This window comes from Symphalangus syndactylus, chromosome 9, assembly GCF_028878055.3.
Source record: "Symphalangus syndactylus isolate Jambi chromosome 9, NHGRI_mSymSyn1-v2.1_pri, whole genome shotgun sequence".
In the NCBI taxonomy this organism is placed as follows: Eukaryota; Metazoa; Chordata; class Mammalia; order Primates; family Hylobatidae; genus Symphalangus; species Symphalangus syndactylus.
This window is the reverse complement of record NC_072431.2, coordinates 82,791,589-82,808,938: the sequence shown is the minus strand read 5'-3', so window position 1 is coordinate 82,808,938 and position 17,350 is coordinate 82,791,589. Positions and strand designations below refer to the sequence as shown.

General features: G+C 41.7%; 1 protein-coding gene across 1 annotated transcript in view; it reads right to left on the bottom strand.

Annotated features, from left to right (window-relative positions):
• PKD1L1 (polycystin 1 like 1, transient receptor potential channel interacting) overlaps nucleotides 1-17,350 on the bottom strand; it is a 177,506-nt gene that overhangs the window by 59,354 nt on the left and 100,802 nt on the right. Inside the window, exons 30-37 of the mRNA XM_063609574.1 lie at nucleotides 16,518-16,628; nucleotides 16,245-16,402; nucleotides 14,584-14,684; nucleotides 8,236-8,428; nucleotides 6,344-6,427; nucleotides 4,312-4,519; nucleotides 1,812-1,918; nucleotides 790-1,006 (exon numbers count right to left, since the gene is read on the bottom strand). Coding sequence (XP_063465644.1) covers nucleotides 790-1,006; nucleotides 1,812-1,918; nucleotides 4,312-4,519; nucleotides 6,344-6,427; nucleotides 8,236-8,428; nucleotides 14,584-14,684; nucleotides 16,245-16,402; nucleotides 16,518-16,628 — 1,179 coding nt within the window. The remainder of the gene's footprint in view (nucleotides 1-789; nucleotides 1,007-1,811; nucleotides 1,919-4,311; nucleotides 4,520-6,343; nucleotides 6,428-8,235; nucleotides 8,429-14,583; nucleotides 14,685-16,244; nucleotides 16,403-16,517; nucleotides 16,629-17,350) is intronic.

The window sequence follows — 17,350 nt, the reverse complement described above, 5'->3', positions numbered from 1 at the left end:
AAGATCAAGAGATCAAGACCAACCTGGCCAACATGGTGCAACACCGTCTCTACTAAAAATACAAAAATTAGCCAGGCGTGGTGGCGTGCACCTGTAGTCTTAGCTACTTGGGAGGCTGAGGCAGGAGAATCACTTGAACCCGGGAGGCAGAGGTTGCAGTGAGTCGAGATCATGCCACTGTACTCCAGCCTGGCAATAGAGTGAGACTCCATCTAAAAAAAAAAAAAAAAAAAAAAAGACAGAAAGAAAGTGCAAAATGCATGGCATTAGCATCACAATTGTGTGAAATGTGTTTGCATATAGGGAAAGATGGAAAGGACATGCAAAAATCACAACTTCCATGGTTAGTTTGTGAGGTTATCTGTTATTTTGTCACTTTGGCCATCTCCTGCCATCCTGGACCTGACCACATCTGTACCACATCTGTAATTACTCTATTGATAGTTATCTAGGTTGTTTGGGACACACGCAGGGCACTGGAAAGTCTTTAATTACGGACCTCTGGACATCACAGACCACCAGCAACCATAAATTCCAGAAATGCTATTATGATTACAGAGAAGCATTACTGCAATAATTAATAATCGTGAAGGGTAATTAATCCATGCTTGGATGGCCACTTAATGAATGTATCATTTAATATTTTGATATCTTGGTAATTAACTAAGAAAAGAGGAACACACTTTAGAAGAGTTCAAACACACAACTGTGGCAAGCGAAGCAGAGACAGGTGCCATGCTCTGCCGGTCGGCCAGGTGCGCCACAAGAGGCCACCTGGAGGGAGCCTACCTTCCGGAAGCTGAGTCCCCCTTGCAGACAAGTGAGCTCCCGCTCCACGCGACCATCATGCCTGCTGGCAGACAGCCAGCACTGGGCAGGGAAGAACCAGCCCTGTCCCGTGCGCAGCTCCTTCACCATCACGTGGCTGATGAACCAGCCTGGGGAAGGCCCACGGCTGTCGTGCCAGAGGCGGATCTTCCTCAGCAGGCCCAGCTGGGCAGGAGCGCTGGAGGCACACACAGCAGCGTCTCAGCCGGGTGGGTGACAGTGTGGTCCTGGCATCCCATCAGCCCCAATGCTCACCCTCAAGGCACTGATGGCCCACAGAGGGTGGATGGGACATGTCAAAGGTGACTGACATGCAGAGTGACATGTGAAGCCCCCTGGAACCTGGCCAGAGGATGGGAAATCTCACCAAGCACAGTGACCCTGCACTCAGGCCTTCAATATCCACCAGCTTTCCCAAATCAAAGTCACACAAATCTCGTTCATGTATTTGTCTCTAGGTTGGATTAGTCTAAAGTTAACCTTTTCTCTCTTAAAGAAGACATAATACTCCAAACCTATAAATATCATACATGAAATTTACCAGGAGAAAAAATAATTTCGTTCAGTTCTTTCATATTTTCTAAGACGCCAGGTGCTTGCATCCTATCTTGTTAAATTCACTATTTCTCCAACCCATCTTTGTGACACCATGTGTCCTCGCTCTTCCAAACTGGGGACAAATCTAATTAAGGTCAGAAGGTTTAGTGTCATAGAAAACACTGATTATGAGCTTTACTGGTATGTAAAATCAGTAAGTCTTCTTCCACCACCCTCCTTCCTTCCTTGCCTCACATAAACCTATTGTTTATTCTACTCAGAATAACAAACTGTAAAAATACATCATAAAATTGTTTGTATATAAATCGATGCTCACTATTAGAGACCAATGTTATGTATTCTACTGTTTTGTATTTGTGATAAGGTTACACCAATTCTGATTGGCCTCTCTTTCCCAAATCTAGCAGTGAAATATTTTGGAATACCTCAGGATAAAGGTGTGTCTGGAATTCCTTTCAAACAGGGGCTTCTCTGGACAGGAGAGCTCCTTGGTTTCCGACAGTCCATTGTCGCCACATAAAACAATGTACACCTCAAAACAAAGAACAGGGGTAGGAACTCAGGCTATTTCACAGCAGACACCATGCAATGCTGGGCAGGGCTTCCTTGCACTTTCTCCCAGCGTCCCACCCTTCCTCAAAACCATCTGCAAGGTGGAGTGCCACAGCCTGGAGCCAGGGGATGAGGGGGCACTTCCAGTCCCAGGCTTCCCTGGAGAGCCAGAGGAGGGCCTCGAAGTGGAGCCTGGTAGAATTGGCCATTTCCTCACCTATTTGATCTAGAAAAGCCAGATCCCAACTAGGATTTGGGAGGGCATTTGTTTTTTCATGAGGGCAGGAGAACACCACAGTGGGCACGCCATTTTCCTCCTTGTGGTTTGGCAGGGAGATGCCAAAGGAGCCTGGACCCGGAGTAGGGTACCCATGCACCTGCGGGCACACCCTGGGGAGGCACATGCCAATCTGGCTGGGCTTGTCATTCCTCACTGGTATCTTCTGTCACGCAGAAATGAACAATTCTGATGTAATGTCACTTAACAAATTTTCATTTAAGAAAGGCATTTCTGTTTCTGAAATCCTTCCTTATTCGAAAGTGTATATTTTCTTTGACTAGTTTCTAAACTTTGTGTTTTCACCTTTCTGTCTCTAGTGTTCTGGAGTTCATTTTTTGTGTGTATGATGTAAAGATTTAATAGTACCTTTTTCTACAAGGACAGCTATTGTTCCAAAATATGTTTTGAAACAGTGCACCCTTTCCTGTGGTTTGTGAGACCTCTAGTCTTCCCTAGAAATCCCTCCTCAGTACCTCTCCTGCAGTCACGACACGATCTCAGGTACTACAGTTTGAAAATAAAGCTGGATATCGAGCTGGGAGGCCCCTGCCCTGTTCTCTTCTTGAGAGTTGGCTTGACTGGTCTTGTAATTCTCTTGTATTCTTTTCTACCTGAATTTTAGGATCAGTTTTCCAAGTTCCACAAAACACCTTCCTGGAATTATGAGTAGACTTAATTGGATTTAACCTCATTATGCCTTAGGTTTTCATTTGTAAAGTGGGTATATTAATAGAATTGCATTCACACTATTATTATTAATGTTATAGATTAATTTGGGAGAAATGACAAAGGAAAATCGGCTTTCTCATCCACGAACATAGCTCTTTATTTAGATCTCTTATGCATATCGGGGATAGTTCCTTCATGATGGTCCTGTATGTGGGGTTTGATGAATTCACTTCTAGGCACCCCACCATTTTTTACCGTGACAAAGAGGTTCTTGTTTTCAACTCCATTTTATAAATAGTTATTGCTGTTTTATAGAGATTATTTTGATGATTTTTTTCTTAATCACAAATTCAGCAAGTTTCTTTAATGTTATTAGTGCTAATCATTAGAGGGAAGATGCTTCTTCATTTGCTACGTAGACAACCTCATTCTGTGCGAAGAACCATCTCTTTCTCCCTTTTGGAACCTTATATTCCTGTTTTATTTCTTGCTTTATTGTTTTTACCAGGATTTCTGGTACAATGATAAATAGCAGTGCTGACAGCAGACATCCCTTATAAATCATCTAAAGCTTCATGACTAAATATTCCTTTGTTAGGTTAAGAACATTCCTATGTGTATGCATTGCTTGTGAATATATACATGTATGTTTATCTGATAGACAATTTAAATATACAGTTGGTAGATGAAGGGCTTATGGTGAGTAAGGACCACATAAACTTTAAAAATGTGTTGTGTCCCCATCTATCCTACTACACTGTGGCACCCCATCTCATTCATCCTCCCATCTAACTCTTTCTCATCTACACCCCAATCCTATTGATTCCATAAAGTAACCATGGTTCGCTCGGGAAATGGGAGCGTGAGTTCCAAGGGCAGAGGGAGTCTCCCTCTCTGAGGGATTTGTGTCACACGCACTTCGAATTGCACATGGCTCTGCCCGGGCCCAATTTCCGCCCCTGCAGACCTCACCTCCACAGCTCACCGCTGCACCACTGCTCCACTGGGCCCAGTGCTGGACTATTTCCTCCTCCACCGCATCCTGCTTCCCACCCCACCTTCATCCTCCACCAGCTTCTCTGGGACTGTCATCTTCAGCCCCAAGCTCAGAAGAGTACAACTCATTCTCAGAGTCTCAAAGATCCACTCAGAGACAGAACAGACCTCCCCGGGCTGCTTTCCACAGTGGAGACAGAAGGAGAAGGGATTGGAGCAGCTGCAGAAGGTGAAGGGGTCTGCTCTTCACCCTGACAGATGTGCAGGCCAAGGGAGGGCAGTGGAAAGGGCAGGCAAGCCTTGCCTCAGCAATGAGATGAGGCTGCTGTGACAGGTGACAGATGGGGCAGCCAAATCACCAAATCCTCACTTCTGATGTTGACACTGCTTAGACACCATCAAAGAGTACCCCCAGATGCTTGAGCTACCTTTGAGGTCAACCTGGCCGGAGCTCGGAAGCCGGTGTCAATGACGACCGCATACAGCTGATGGCCCGGCAGGGGAGCTTCTTGCAGAAAGATGTAACCAGCTTTCTTTTTTTCATGATGATCTACTTGTCTACTTCTAGCGACCAAAAATCCATAAAGAATCATAGAACCCATAATAAAAATACTGGGAAGCAAGTTTTCTGGGTGGCTATAAACAAAAGGAGAGACATAAAGAAAATTGGTCATGAAAATAGACATATAGGAAAAGACTGATTGCCACCCCTAGCCCCTTACACACAAAGTCCCTGCTGGGCTTCACTGATACATTTTTACACTTGCTGGAAGCTGAGTTAGAAGGGCTTTGAAGGCAGGGAGCTGGCCTGTGGTCCAGTGAGCAGCACCCCACAAGCATGGACTCCAGAGCCAAAGAAACCTTGTAATGGACCAGCTCCTGTGTTAGGCGGCTGTGCCATGCTGGGTCTGAGGAACTTTCATTGTGAACTATGGCTAAGAATGCCAATCTCGCTGCTATTGTAAAGATTAAGCAATACAAATATACAAAATTCTTGAAACATGCAGGTGCCATTATGTTCCTCCCTCTCTCCCTCTCCTGCTAGCAGAACAAGGCTATGAGATGTTGGCGATGTTCTGGAGACACTGCCTGTGCCTCCCACCGCCCCTGTGGATGGTGCTGCTTGTTCCCTACCTGTGGCCTCTACCTACCTGTTCCCAGGCACCAACACTGGCTGGGGAGAGATCACTGGATGCCCACAGATCCATAGAATGACATTCATATCAGGCTGCTGTGCAGGGACTCTAACCTAACTGGAGTCTTACAGATTTCTGATGGGATCTCAGAGGGTGGGCACCAGGGTCTATGTCACAGGGGGATGTTGCCCGCCCCATCCCCTGGCATTCTGCTCTTTGATTCCATCTGAGGATTGGGCTCTGTTCTTGGTTTCTCACCTGCCCTCTTTTTCCCCACCAAGTTAGAGTCTGTTCAGAGCTCTGCCCCATGAGCTCTGTAGGGTGCTCACATCCTTCCACCTGGACAATACTCTGAAACCTTTCAGATTCTGGCCAGATAGCCCCTGTAGAACTTCAGGTCTTGCCTCTCTCCGGACATCTTCCAGGGCTGCTTCCCCCATGGTTTGCCCCAGCCCCAGTGGTGTCAATGCCATAGACACCATGGTTGAGGCTGCTGTCTTCCGAGCCCCGATCACTGAATGGCCAGTGACCTTTTCTGCACCCAACATCTGTTGCGTTAGGAATTCATGTCTTATTTACTAATTATCTGGTCCACCAACTAGTCTATAAAGTAATATGATTGATGAAATAATAAAGTAAGGTAGAGTTTCCTATTATATGAACATAAGGAGAAAAAAATTTAACACTCAACACCCCAGAAAATGCAGACTCTGCCCTAGATATTCATTCAGCAAATATTTACTCTAAGCATTGTATTAAATGTAGGGTGACACTGATGAATAAGACAGGGAATGTTCCTGTCCATATCAGCTTACATTCACTTTACTTGTATCTCAGAGTCTAAATATAACCATTTCATATAAAAGTGGCTATAAAAATAGTGTACATTTTAATTCCATTATCTAAAATGGGATACTCCAGAGAGAGAAAGAGGGAGCTATTAATAATTAGGCTATGACAATAAACACAAACCAGGACAGGCTCTTTGGGCATTATTGTCACTGTAGATATCAACCCTATCAATAATAATTGACCAAATTCACACTGAACTAAAACTAAACTTAAAACTATGAAAAGTATGTTGACTTTCTTGTGTTTATAAATCTCTCATCAGTGAATTTAAGTATAGAGAGACAAAATATATAAGTATATATTCAACTATATAATATTTAAAGATAATTATCTACTAATATGCACATTTCAAATGTGCAATAATATTAAGTAACATGGATTTCAAGCACCCCCAGAATTGTATGTGGGCATCCTGAGTGAACAGTAAAACAAATAAAGTCTATGAAGTCTTTATGTAGGAAATGGAACTTACCTCTGTAACTTGGAAATGTCACTCACTTCAAAACTGGCCTTCAGCTTTCTCCTTAGGAGAGCGAATGCCGCGAGGCGATGGTAGCTAGGAGGGAAATGCGGATGAGGATACAGAATGTGTGGAGAGAGCAGCTGTTGACAGTGTAACGGCATGTTGGTTAAAGGAATGTGAAAAGGAAGAAAGAGTGCAATAATGATAACTTTATGACTAAGACCCAGTTTAAAAGATTCACCTGAAACCTAAGTTAGAAATGAGGGACTCTTCTGATGTGCCAGAGTTCTTCACATCTGCGTGTTGGGGCACACGGCTCCCATGGAGGCTGTCCTGAGATGCAAGACTCCAGAGCACATGGCGGTCTTCACGATAGCCCTCCATGGCATGGCTGCAGCCTGAGGCTCTCAGGTCCCAGTCACAGCCTAGCTGTGCTGCTAGTCAAGCTCTGGCCAACTCCTCTGCCTAAGGGCCAATTCCTGGCGTTACAAATATCCTACCCTGACAATCACTGTAAACACTGTCTCCTTTTTTAAAAATAAAGTCTATCTCATCCTCATTATCTTGTGAGCAGGTCCTATGTGTTATTGATTTATTTTATTTTATTTTATTTGTTTGTTTGTTTGTTTTTGAGATGGAGTCTCGCTCTGCTGCCCAGGCTGGAATGCAGTGGTGTGATTTCAGCTCACTGCAACCTCTACCTCCCAGGTTCAAGTGATTCTTGTGCCTCAGCCTCCCAAGTAACTGGGATTGCAGGTGTGTGCCCATCTAATTTTGTATTTTTAGTAGAGATGGGGTTTGCTATGTTGGCCAGGCTGGTCTCAAACTCCTAACCTCTAGTGATCCACCCATCTCGGCCTCCCAAAATGCTGAGATTACAGACATGAGCCACCACGCCTGGCCTGTTATTCATTTTTGTACCCTTGGCTCCTAAAAAAGTGCCTAGCGGAGAGTAGTTATGTAATAGAGAATGAATGATTGCATTAATGCATTTATCAATAATTTAATATTGAAGCAAAATATTGGGCCATTACCAATAAGTTTGGATGTGCTCCTAGCAATGGCATGAGAAAAATTGAAGAGTGCAACATAAGAAAATCAATAAACCGCTATGAATTGCACTGATATGGTATGATCTGGATATATTTGCCTCCTAGCAGGAAATCACAAAATATAATGTCTTATGGCTTGTTTTTTAAAAGGAAATGACTATTTGTTTCTAAATATGCCTAATAATTGCTTCTCTCTATCCTAATGAAAAGGTAAGGGCAACAAAAAAGAATGAACTGAGCCTCTTATAGAATTGTTAGTCTGTCAGCTAGTTGACAAATAATTTCTAATTTAGTGACACGACTCATATGCCCAGAAATTCCTGAGGAGGCTGTTCATGTTTGCGCAGAGACTTTTCTTGCCTCAGAAAGCACACGATTACCACCAGGCTGTGGAGGGTCCTCTGAAGATGAGGGACTCTCAGAGCAACATGGGGGCATGGTGAGAACTGAGGGTCCCACCTGCCTGACTACAAACTGCGTACTCAAAGGATGTCAGCACTTCTATGATAAGAAAACTGATAGGTTCATCTATCAGTCATCCACTGACTCACGTCTTCAACAGACACTTAATAAACACCTCCTCCATGACAGTCGCCATGGGAAGGAGGAACACGAGGAGAGTCTATAAAGCAGCCCTTGCTCCTTGGGAGCCCATACAGTGGGAGAACCAAGGCTGACACACGAACTGGCTACGAGAGAACTGACACAGGCTGCAGAGTTGTACAAACCAAGAGTGCTCCAGCTTCTTAAGGACAAGGTTCAGGAAAGGCTCTAGGGGTTGGGCCAAATGCAGAAGACAAGGCAGTCATTTATGAAAAATCTCAGATTCTTTCTCAAATGTGTCTATACCTGCAGTTCACTTTTTCAGGAGAAGTTCCTGGTTGTGGAGAGAAATGTTCAGATTTCCACTCTCTCTTGTCCCAAAACAGGCATCGGATCCACTGGAAATGTACTGTATAGTTCACTGCCTTAGCTAAATATCTGTTTGGAGGTTTTCTGTCATAGTCAGCATCCAATAAGGATAAATAGCCTACATTGGCACCTAAAAAGAGAAAACATAAATAAAAAGTACAACCTGAGGTTTGCAGAAAGGCATTCTCCATTTCAAATGCAGACAGAGTAGGCAGATAGGTGGGGACAAGGAGTAGAGATGAGCAAGAACTGAAAGATAGCATCAAATTCTAGCCATTTCCTGTCCCTGAAGCATTTAAATTTGGATTAAATCCACCCAGTCAAAGCTCCTGGATGCAGATATGAATTGAGGAATGGTAGAGAATTGGGAAGAAAAACAGTGTTTCTAGCATCCCTTATGTTCCAAGTGCCCCCTGACACCCTGAACAGGCCACACCCCCTGACCCTAGTGGGGATGGAAGAGGGTTGAGTCAGTTTCTTTAGCTGAAATTCAAGCTCACTTCCTGCCCCTCGCCAGTTTGTCAGCCAGCCTGAGAAATTTCAGTATACCCGGAGTCTGAACCCATTCTGGTGAGGACGGCACAATGACCCACAGAGTTTTAGCCCATAATTTATTTTTATGTTTAGCCTACTTTGTATGTTTAGAAGCAGAAGTATTTAACATTCTATTTATTTAAAAATTGCCCAAGACTTTTTAAATAAATGATGTTGGGACAACTAGACATTAGCCCTTTGTAAAAATATGGGGATCTCATGCTATAAAAAATAATAAACATTAGCAAATCAGGTATCTAAATATAAAAGAAAAAACAAAAACAAACTGCACGAGTACTGAGGAACACATGAATGACTTCTTTTATAATCTGGACGTAAGAAATAAATTTCAAACGATGGCTCAAAATCTAAGAGTCTTACAAGAAATGGTGAATAAATTACTATTTTAAAAATAGCCCTAACATATAAAGAGCTCTTAAACATCAAGAAAAAACAAACTCAATACAAAAATGGGCATATATGAACAATTCACAGAAAAGTGGATAATGGCTTTAAATATATGAAAAAATACCCAACTTAATTCATATAAAATGCATATTAAAATGAACATTTCTCAATTATATGACTGGCAAAACTCAATAGCTTGAAAATACATCCTTTTGGCAAAGAAGTGGGAAAACAGGCAGCGTCAGACACTGCTGGACGTAAACGTGACAATACCTACCAAAACCACACAGGCATTTACCATTTGACCCAGGAACAGCCTATCTAGGAATTAAAGTTGAAGATATACTCCTCCCCCTACATGTAACACAGTATATGCACAAGTCTTCCATGCGAATACATAGGAGACTGGCTGAATAAACTACGGTCCATCTATACAATGGAGAAGCACATAGCAGTTAAAAAAAAAAGATATTGATGAATAAATACACATGGAGTGATTTCTAAATATGTAATTTAAGTAAGAAAAGCACAACACAAATGAGCGTAAGAAATAAGGGGAAATAATGCGGGTATGCATGGGCTTATTTTCCCAAAAAGAAACATCAGAAAAACAATTCCCATAAAATTATAATAATTGAGGCAGGGCGCAGTGGCTCACGCCTGTAATCCCAGCACTTTGGGAGGCCGAGGTGGGTGGACCACCTGAGGTCGGGAGTTCGAGACCAGCCTGACCAACATGGAGAAACCCGTTCTCTACTAAAAATACAAAATTAGCCCGGTGTGGTGGCACATGCCTGTAATCCCAGCTACTCAGGAGGCTGAGGCAGGAGAATCACTTGAACCCAGGAGGTGGAGGTTGTGGTGAGCCAAGATTGTGCCATTGGACTCCAGCCTGGGCAACAAGAGTGAAACTCCAGTCTCAAAAAAAAAAAAAAAAATTATAATCATTGTTCTTCACAAAACTAGACAAAACAATCCTAAAATTCATATGGAATCACATAGCCAAAGCAATACTAAGCAAAAAGAACAAATCTGGAGGCATCACATTACCAGACTTCAAACTATACTACGAGGCTATAGTTACCAACACAGCATGCTACTGGCATAGAAATAGGCACGTAGACCAATGGAACAGAATGCAGAACCCAAAAATAAGGCCAAATACCTAAAGCCAATTGATTTTTGACAAAGCAAACAAAAACATAAAATGAGGAAAGGACACTCTATTCAACAAATGGTGCTGGGATAATTGGCTAGCCACATGTAGAAGAATAAAACTGGATCCTCATCTCTCATTTGATGTAAAAAATCAACTTGAGCTGGATCAAAGACTTAAATCTAAGACTTGAAGCTGTAAAAATTCTAAAAGATAACATCGGAAAAACTCTTCTAGAGATTGGCTTAGGCAAATAATTCATGACCAAGACCCAAAAGCAAATGCAACGAAAACAAAAATAAATAGATGGGACCCAGTTAAACCAAAATGCTCCTGCAAAGCAAAAGAAATAATCAGCAGAGTAAGCAGACAACCAACAGAGTAGGAGAAAAAATTTGCAAACTATGCATCTGACAAAGGACTAGTATCCAGAATTCATAAGGAACTCAAACAAATCACAAGAAAATACAAATAACCCCATCAAAAAGTGGGCAAGGACCTGAACAGACAATTCTCAAAAGAAGATATGTAGATGGCTAAAAAATATGTGAAAAAAATACTCAACACCACTAAGTAATAGGGAAATGCAAATTAAAACCACAATGAGATACCATCTTACTCCTGCAAAAATGGCCATAATTTTTAAAAATCAAAAAATAATAGATGTTGGTGTGTATGTGGTGAAAAGGGAATACTTTTACACTGCTTGTGGGAATGTAAACTAGTACAACAGAACCAACCTAAATGCTCATCAACCAACAAGTGGATAAGGAAAATATGGTATGTATGCACCATGGAATACTACTCAGCCATAAGAAGGAACAAAACAATGGCATTTGCAGCAACCTGGGTGGAGTTGGAGACCATTATTCTAAGTGAAGTAACTCAGGAATGGAAAACCAAATATTTTATGTTCTCACTTACAAGTGGGAGATAAGCTATGAGGTTGCAAAGGCATAAGAATGACATAATAGGACTTTGGGGACTTAGGGGTAAGGATGAGGGGGTGAGAGATAAAAGACTACACATAGGGTACAGGGTATACTGCTCGGGTGATGGGTGCACCAAAACCTCACAAATCACCACTAAGGAACTTATTCATGTAACCAAAAACCACCTGTTCCCCAAAAACTACTGAAATAAAATAAAATAAAGGAAACGAATGAAAACAATTACCTATAAGGACTAGGTGATAACAAGGTAGAAGAATAGGCTGTTGAAAGATTTAGCTCTGAGACATACATCTTTCAATGTGCTTTAGACATTTGAACAATAAAAATGTCTCACAAATTCAAAACATAAATTAATGTTAAAAAATGGGGACAGGCGCCGTGGCTCACACCTGTAATCCCAGCACTTTGAGAGGCCAAGGAGGATGGATGACCCGAGGTCAGGAGTTCGAGGCCAGCCTGACCAACATGGTGAAACCATGTCCCTACTAAAAATACAAAAATTAGCTGGGCCTGGTGGTGCATGCGTGTAATCTCAGCTACCTGGGAGGCTGAGGCAGGAGAATCTCTTGAACCCAGGAGGCAGAGATTGCAGTGAGCCAAGATCACGCCATTGCACTCCAGCCTGGGCAACAAGAACAAGACTCTGTCTCAAAAAAAAAAAAAAAAAAAAAAAAAAAAAAGGATAAAAGTAAGCCTTAGCATTAAGTACATGCAAAAATTGAACCTAGCTGTATATAAAATGTATAGCAAAACCCCACAGAGAAAATAATTAATTCAACTAACTTTTGACTATGTGCTCTTACTGTAATATATCATGTAAGAATGTAAAGTCAAAACTAAACAAAAAAATCTAGAAAGAAATATTGAACTTTATCTGGTAGGTTTGTGATTGTTTGGGGTACAGGTGCTTTAATTCTAAAACAACTTAGATTTAAATCGTTTTACCGTAGGATAGTGTATACTGTAGGATAGAGCAAAGTGAATTTTGCTCATTGGAAACTGGCTCTCAAGTTCTCATGTTTTGGCAACTGGAATTCTCACTGTAGGAGAATGGGGATCTGAACACACAATGGGAGAAAGTAAGAAGGAACCCTGGGTGTTGGATTTGAATTAAGGCATTGTCATTAACTCATTTTACACACACACACACACACACACACACACACACATTAAATCAATGACGCCCCAATAGCAATGAGCAAATGTGATGCGCAGTTCTTGTGTTCTAATGTCATCTCCCATCAATGAACCAAGCTTCATTGAGGACATAGCCGGTTCCAAGGAAGGGCTGGCCAAACACAGGATAAGCCAGGACACCCTGGTGTCCCAGAAAGTAAAGAAGCACTTGAGGATCATGATGTCATGTCAAGAAAACCTTAGGAAGCATCTTGGAAGAGCTCCCACTGGAATAATTTGTGCATCAAAAAGTAAAATAATGGAGGTGAACTAAACACACTGAATTTTTTTTTAACACATTGAATTTTTAAGAAACACCATGCACCATAGAGACAAGAGAGCAAGAGTAAGATAGAGAGAGACCGAAGCTCTTCTTTACTGAAGAATGCCAGCTAATTCATGGTGGAATTAGCAAATCACCATTTTGTAGCCTCCTATGTACCTATATCACCCATGGGTCCTTAAGATCATGGGGTGACAGTTTGTAAGCGAAGAAGATACTAAGATGGTCTCACAAGTATCATCTCACAAAGGGGAAAATGGGAAAGATTGGAGGTTCTTTCCCCAAGCAAATTACCAAACTTAGCACCATCGCCTATAGAACATGCTGCCAATCATCTGTGAACTGAATTTAATCATGAGGAAACAGGCAATCTCCTGAATGTACGACATTCAGAAAATAACTAGCCTAAGCTCATTAAAAAAAAGTCTGAAAAAAAGGCAAAAATTGGGAGGGTGTTGTAGATTTTTAAAGGGACTATATAAAAACACAGCAACAAAATGCATTCATGAACTTTGACCTACTTCTGATTAAAAGATATAAAGAGCTATAGAAGGCATTTGGGGGGATTTAAAAAATTTAAATGTGGATAACAGAATAGATATTCTTGAATTAATGTTTATTTCTTTTCCTTATGATAATGTACTGAGTTTTGTAGGGAATGCCCTTGTTTTCATGAGATGTTTAAGTATTTAGGGGTGGTATGTCATGGGGCCTGCAACTTTCTCTCCAACGGTTTGTCCTCTCCCTCAAAAACATCCCCTACCCACGTGTGCACACCTGTACACATGCAGATAAGGCAAATGTGCCAGAAATCAACAAACGGTGAATCTCAAGGAAAAGGATAGAGGTATATGTTGTACATATTTTTCTAATTTTCTATCAGCTTGAAATTACAATAAAACTGTGAAAAAGAACACATGAAATGCAACATTAAAAAATACCATTGAGAACTGAATTTGATGAGCAATACAGTTTGATTCATTTTTAAAAGAAACAAATACTGGTTCTCAGAAGAAAATAACTATATCCCAGTAAAAATGTAGAGACAATGGGTCTGGCCCACTCACTGACAGTCAGAAGCCAGCTCCTCTCCAGGGCCAGGGCCTGTGGAAGTCAGCGTAAGGCACGTGTCTGGTGAGTTGCCTGTGGGTGCCACTTCAGCCCACTGAGCTCCACTTTCTTGCTTTTTTGGGGAGGGGATTGCTGAGACTCAGAATCCTAAGCCACCAGGGGTAGACCATGGAGAAGGGGTGAGCCCCAAACTTCACACTCTGCCCCCACACTGCTTCAGAGGGTGTCCTGTGCCCTATTGATACGTGAGATACAGAGACGTCTCAGAAGTCCTAGGTCAACTCTGAGGTCAGGGAAGTTCAGCAGAGGTTAGTTTGAGGGAAGCAAGGCAGGAGGGTACCACAGGCAAAGACTCAGACTGAGCATACGCAGAGCCCTAAGGATCAGGAGGAGGCGCCGGAGACCACCTGGGAAGAGATGGGTAGGGCAGTGAGCAGCACCAGCCACTGCGTCACAAGGATGGCGCTCATCATGGGGCAGTTTCCATGTGTGGTATCTATAGTGGAGCAGTTTCCATGTGTGGTATCTATAGTGGAGCAGTTTCCATGTGTGGTATCTATAGTGGAGCAGTTTGTTTATAAGCAAGCAGAGAAAGGATTCTGATGTTTTTGTCATGAATAAAGAAAAACACCACTATATATGCTTATAGGGGACGTTTTAATCATGTAAACAGAATGGGAAAATAAAGCGCCTTGTTCACTGACCTTTCTGAGAAGCAGCAGGTATATAAATCTGCACAATTGACTCATCCCAGAAGTAGATCTGCTTCACAAGAAAATCAGAGGGAGTAGGTTTCTCAGAGAATCTAGGAGATAAAAACAAAATAGGGTTTTCTCATTTTTTTCTTCTCTCTCAAAGATTTTAGTCAAATTTCTCTCAAGAGTTTACTCAATTTGTGCAAAACATCCTTCTCATTGAAAGGAGGCAGCCTGGGACTAAAAAGGGTCAATGTGCTTAATTCCACACCACCACCTGGTCTCTTAGTAAAAACGCCTACATAACACTTTCACCCTGCATCTCATTAAAAACAAACACTTTGGCCAGGCACGGTGGCTCACGCCTGTAATCCCAGCACTTTGGGAGGCCAAGGTGGACCACCTGAGGTTGGGAGTTCGAGACCAGCCTGACCAACATGGTGAAACCCCATCTCTACTTAAAAATACAAAATCAGCTGGGCGTGGTGATGCACACTTATAATCCCAACTACTCAGGAGGCTGAGGCAGGAGAATCACTTGAACCCGGGAGGCAGAGGTTGCAGTGAGCCGATATCACACCATTGCACTCCAACCTGGGAAACAAGAGTGAAACTCCACCTCAAAAACAAACAAACCAAAAAAAAAACAAACCAAAAACCAAACAAGGAGGGGCACTGCAGCACACACACGTATGTTTGCATGTTTGTATTAACTCTTTACCGTAACTTGTTTGCAGATAAAAGATAGCAAGCACAAAGCTAGACTAAGTAGTAGTCTTAGTAGTTAGACTCAGAAATTCCTCAGAACTGATTTACTTTTTCTGCATGTGACTTAAAGAATTAAATTAAAATCCAAACTCTAAGCAGATGGCCACTTTTAGACATCGAATGCTTAGCTCATTTGGCAGAATGAGAGTCAGGCCAACAAGCAGAGATTAAACTGCGTGCCAAGGGCTGTGTGGACAGCGCCTGCGTAAGATACAGCCTTGCTCACGAGAACCCTTTAATCTAGTTGAGATGCCCACCTAAGCAACCAGGAGCAGTAGAACAGTGAGCATCTTTGCCACATAGACTAAACACACGGGGACACCGAGAAGGAAGGTGATCAAGGCCCTGCCCATCCAGACCTCCAATGAACTCTGCAGACTGGTGGTTTCCATTAGCACCTTTGCTGTAGAATTTCAAAGAATCTTTTCAATAGTCACTTACCTTCCCAATAGTCAATTACCTTCCCAGGTAATTTATTTATTAACTGGGGCCTATACAAGTTTCACGAACTCAACATTCCTGAGAAAAATAATTATTTTACCAAGTTTCCTTAGATATATAAATTTAAACACATTTTCTCCTCTTGGAAAAATAAAAAAAAATCTTGCTCAGACCTATACTGAAAGAATTAGATTTCTAAATGAGACTGTATGCATTATCACTAATAATTATAAAGCTTCTCACTCTAATAATGTTAACAGGCAGGAATCCAAACTCAAAAACCAAAGTCAGGAAGCTTACCGTCTGAACAGCAGAATAGATAACAATTTCTTTAAACAATGAGCCTCATTATTGCTTTAAAAACACAATTTAATTCACTGATTTTTTTTCACAAAACATTCTTACGGACAATATGTCTTACTCCAATCTCATTCTCATTGTAGCTGTCACCATCAACACACCTTACTAGCAACATGACGGGAAATGCCCTTGTAACAGGTTTGGAAAATTCAATTTCTATCTGTAGAGATTCCTGGGGGTTTTCAGAAAGCTCAGTGAACTCATGGAGATTCACTTTATCCCGAAGTAATACAAATGTTGTTTTATTTCTCCTATTATCCTGTCATCACAAAGAAAACAAGTTAAGTAAAATTTGCCTTTGGTAAAATAAACACATTAAAAATCAGCCAGCACAGCCTAAATGAAGTAGAGATACTGAGAAAGGCTCTCCTTACCAGGCCATCCTCCTTCCCAAACTCGACCATCACGGGTTTCCTTAGCCATTGCCTGTTGATGGGTCTTCTGCTGGAGCAGGTATAGAGGTTGAGGCCCACAACTCCACCAATCTTGGGGAACAAAGACCATCTCAGAGCAAATGACAGCAAGCAATGGGCTTAAGTGAGAAAAGCAGCAAACCAAAGTATCGTGGTGCTGCTATTACACTTACATAAAATTATATGCCTGATATTAGAAGCTAGCATACAAAAATAAACCAGTTTTACTAGTCAGGATGGCAGGATTGGAATGAATATAATGCTTCATTTGCATCATTCTTATTAAAATTAATAATTTCTAAAGTATTTTGAAGTATTTTTTATTTTAAAAGCTAATACAAAAGAAATATCTGCTCATTGTAGATAATCAGGAAGGTATAGAAAAGTATATACAAGAGTGAAGAATAGCTATTCTATAGTCCCATTGCTCATAGAAATCATATTTCAGGATGTTGAGTATCAAATTTTGCTATGTAATAGAGTACATATTTGGCAGACAATTTAGTTGTCTATATCTGTATCTATATCTATATTTTTTTGACACAGAGTCTTGCTCCATCGCCCAGGCTGGAGTACAGTGGTGCAATCTCGGCTCACTGCAACTTCTGCCTCCCAGGTTCAAGCGATTCTCCTGCCTCAGCCTCCCGAGTAGCTGGGACTACAGGCACGTGCCACCATACCCGGCTAATTTTTGTATTTTTAGTAGAGACGGGTGTTTCACCATGTTGGTCAGGCTGGTCTTGAACTCCTGACCTTACGTGATCCACTCACCTCAGCCTCCCAAACTGCTGGGA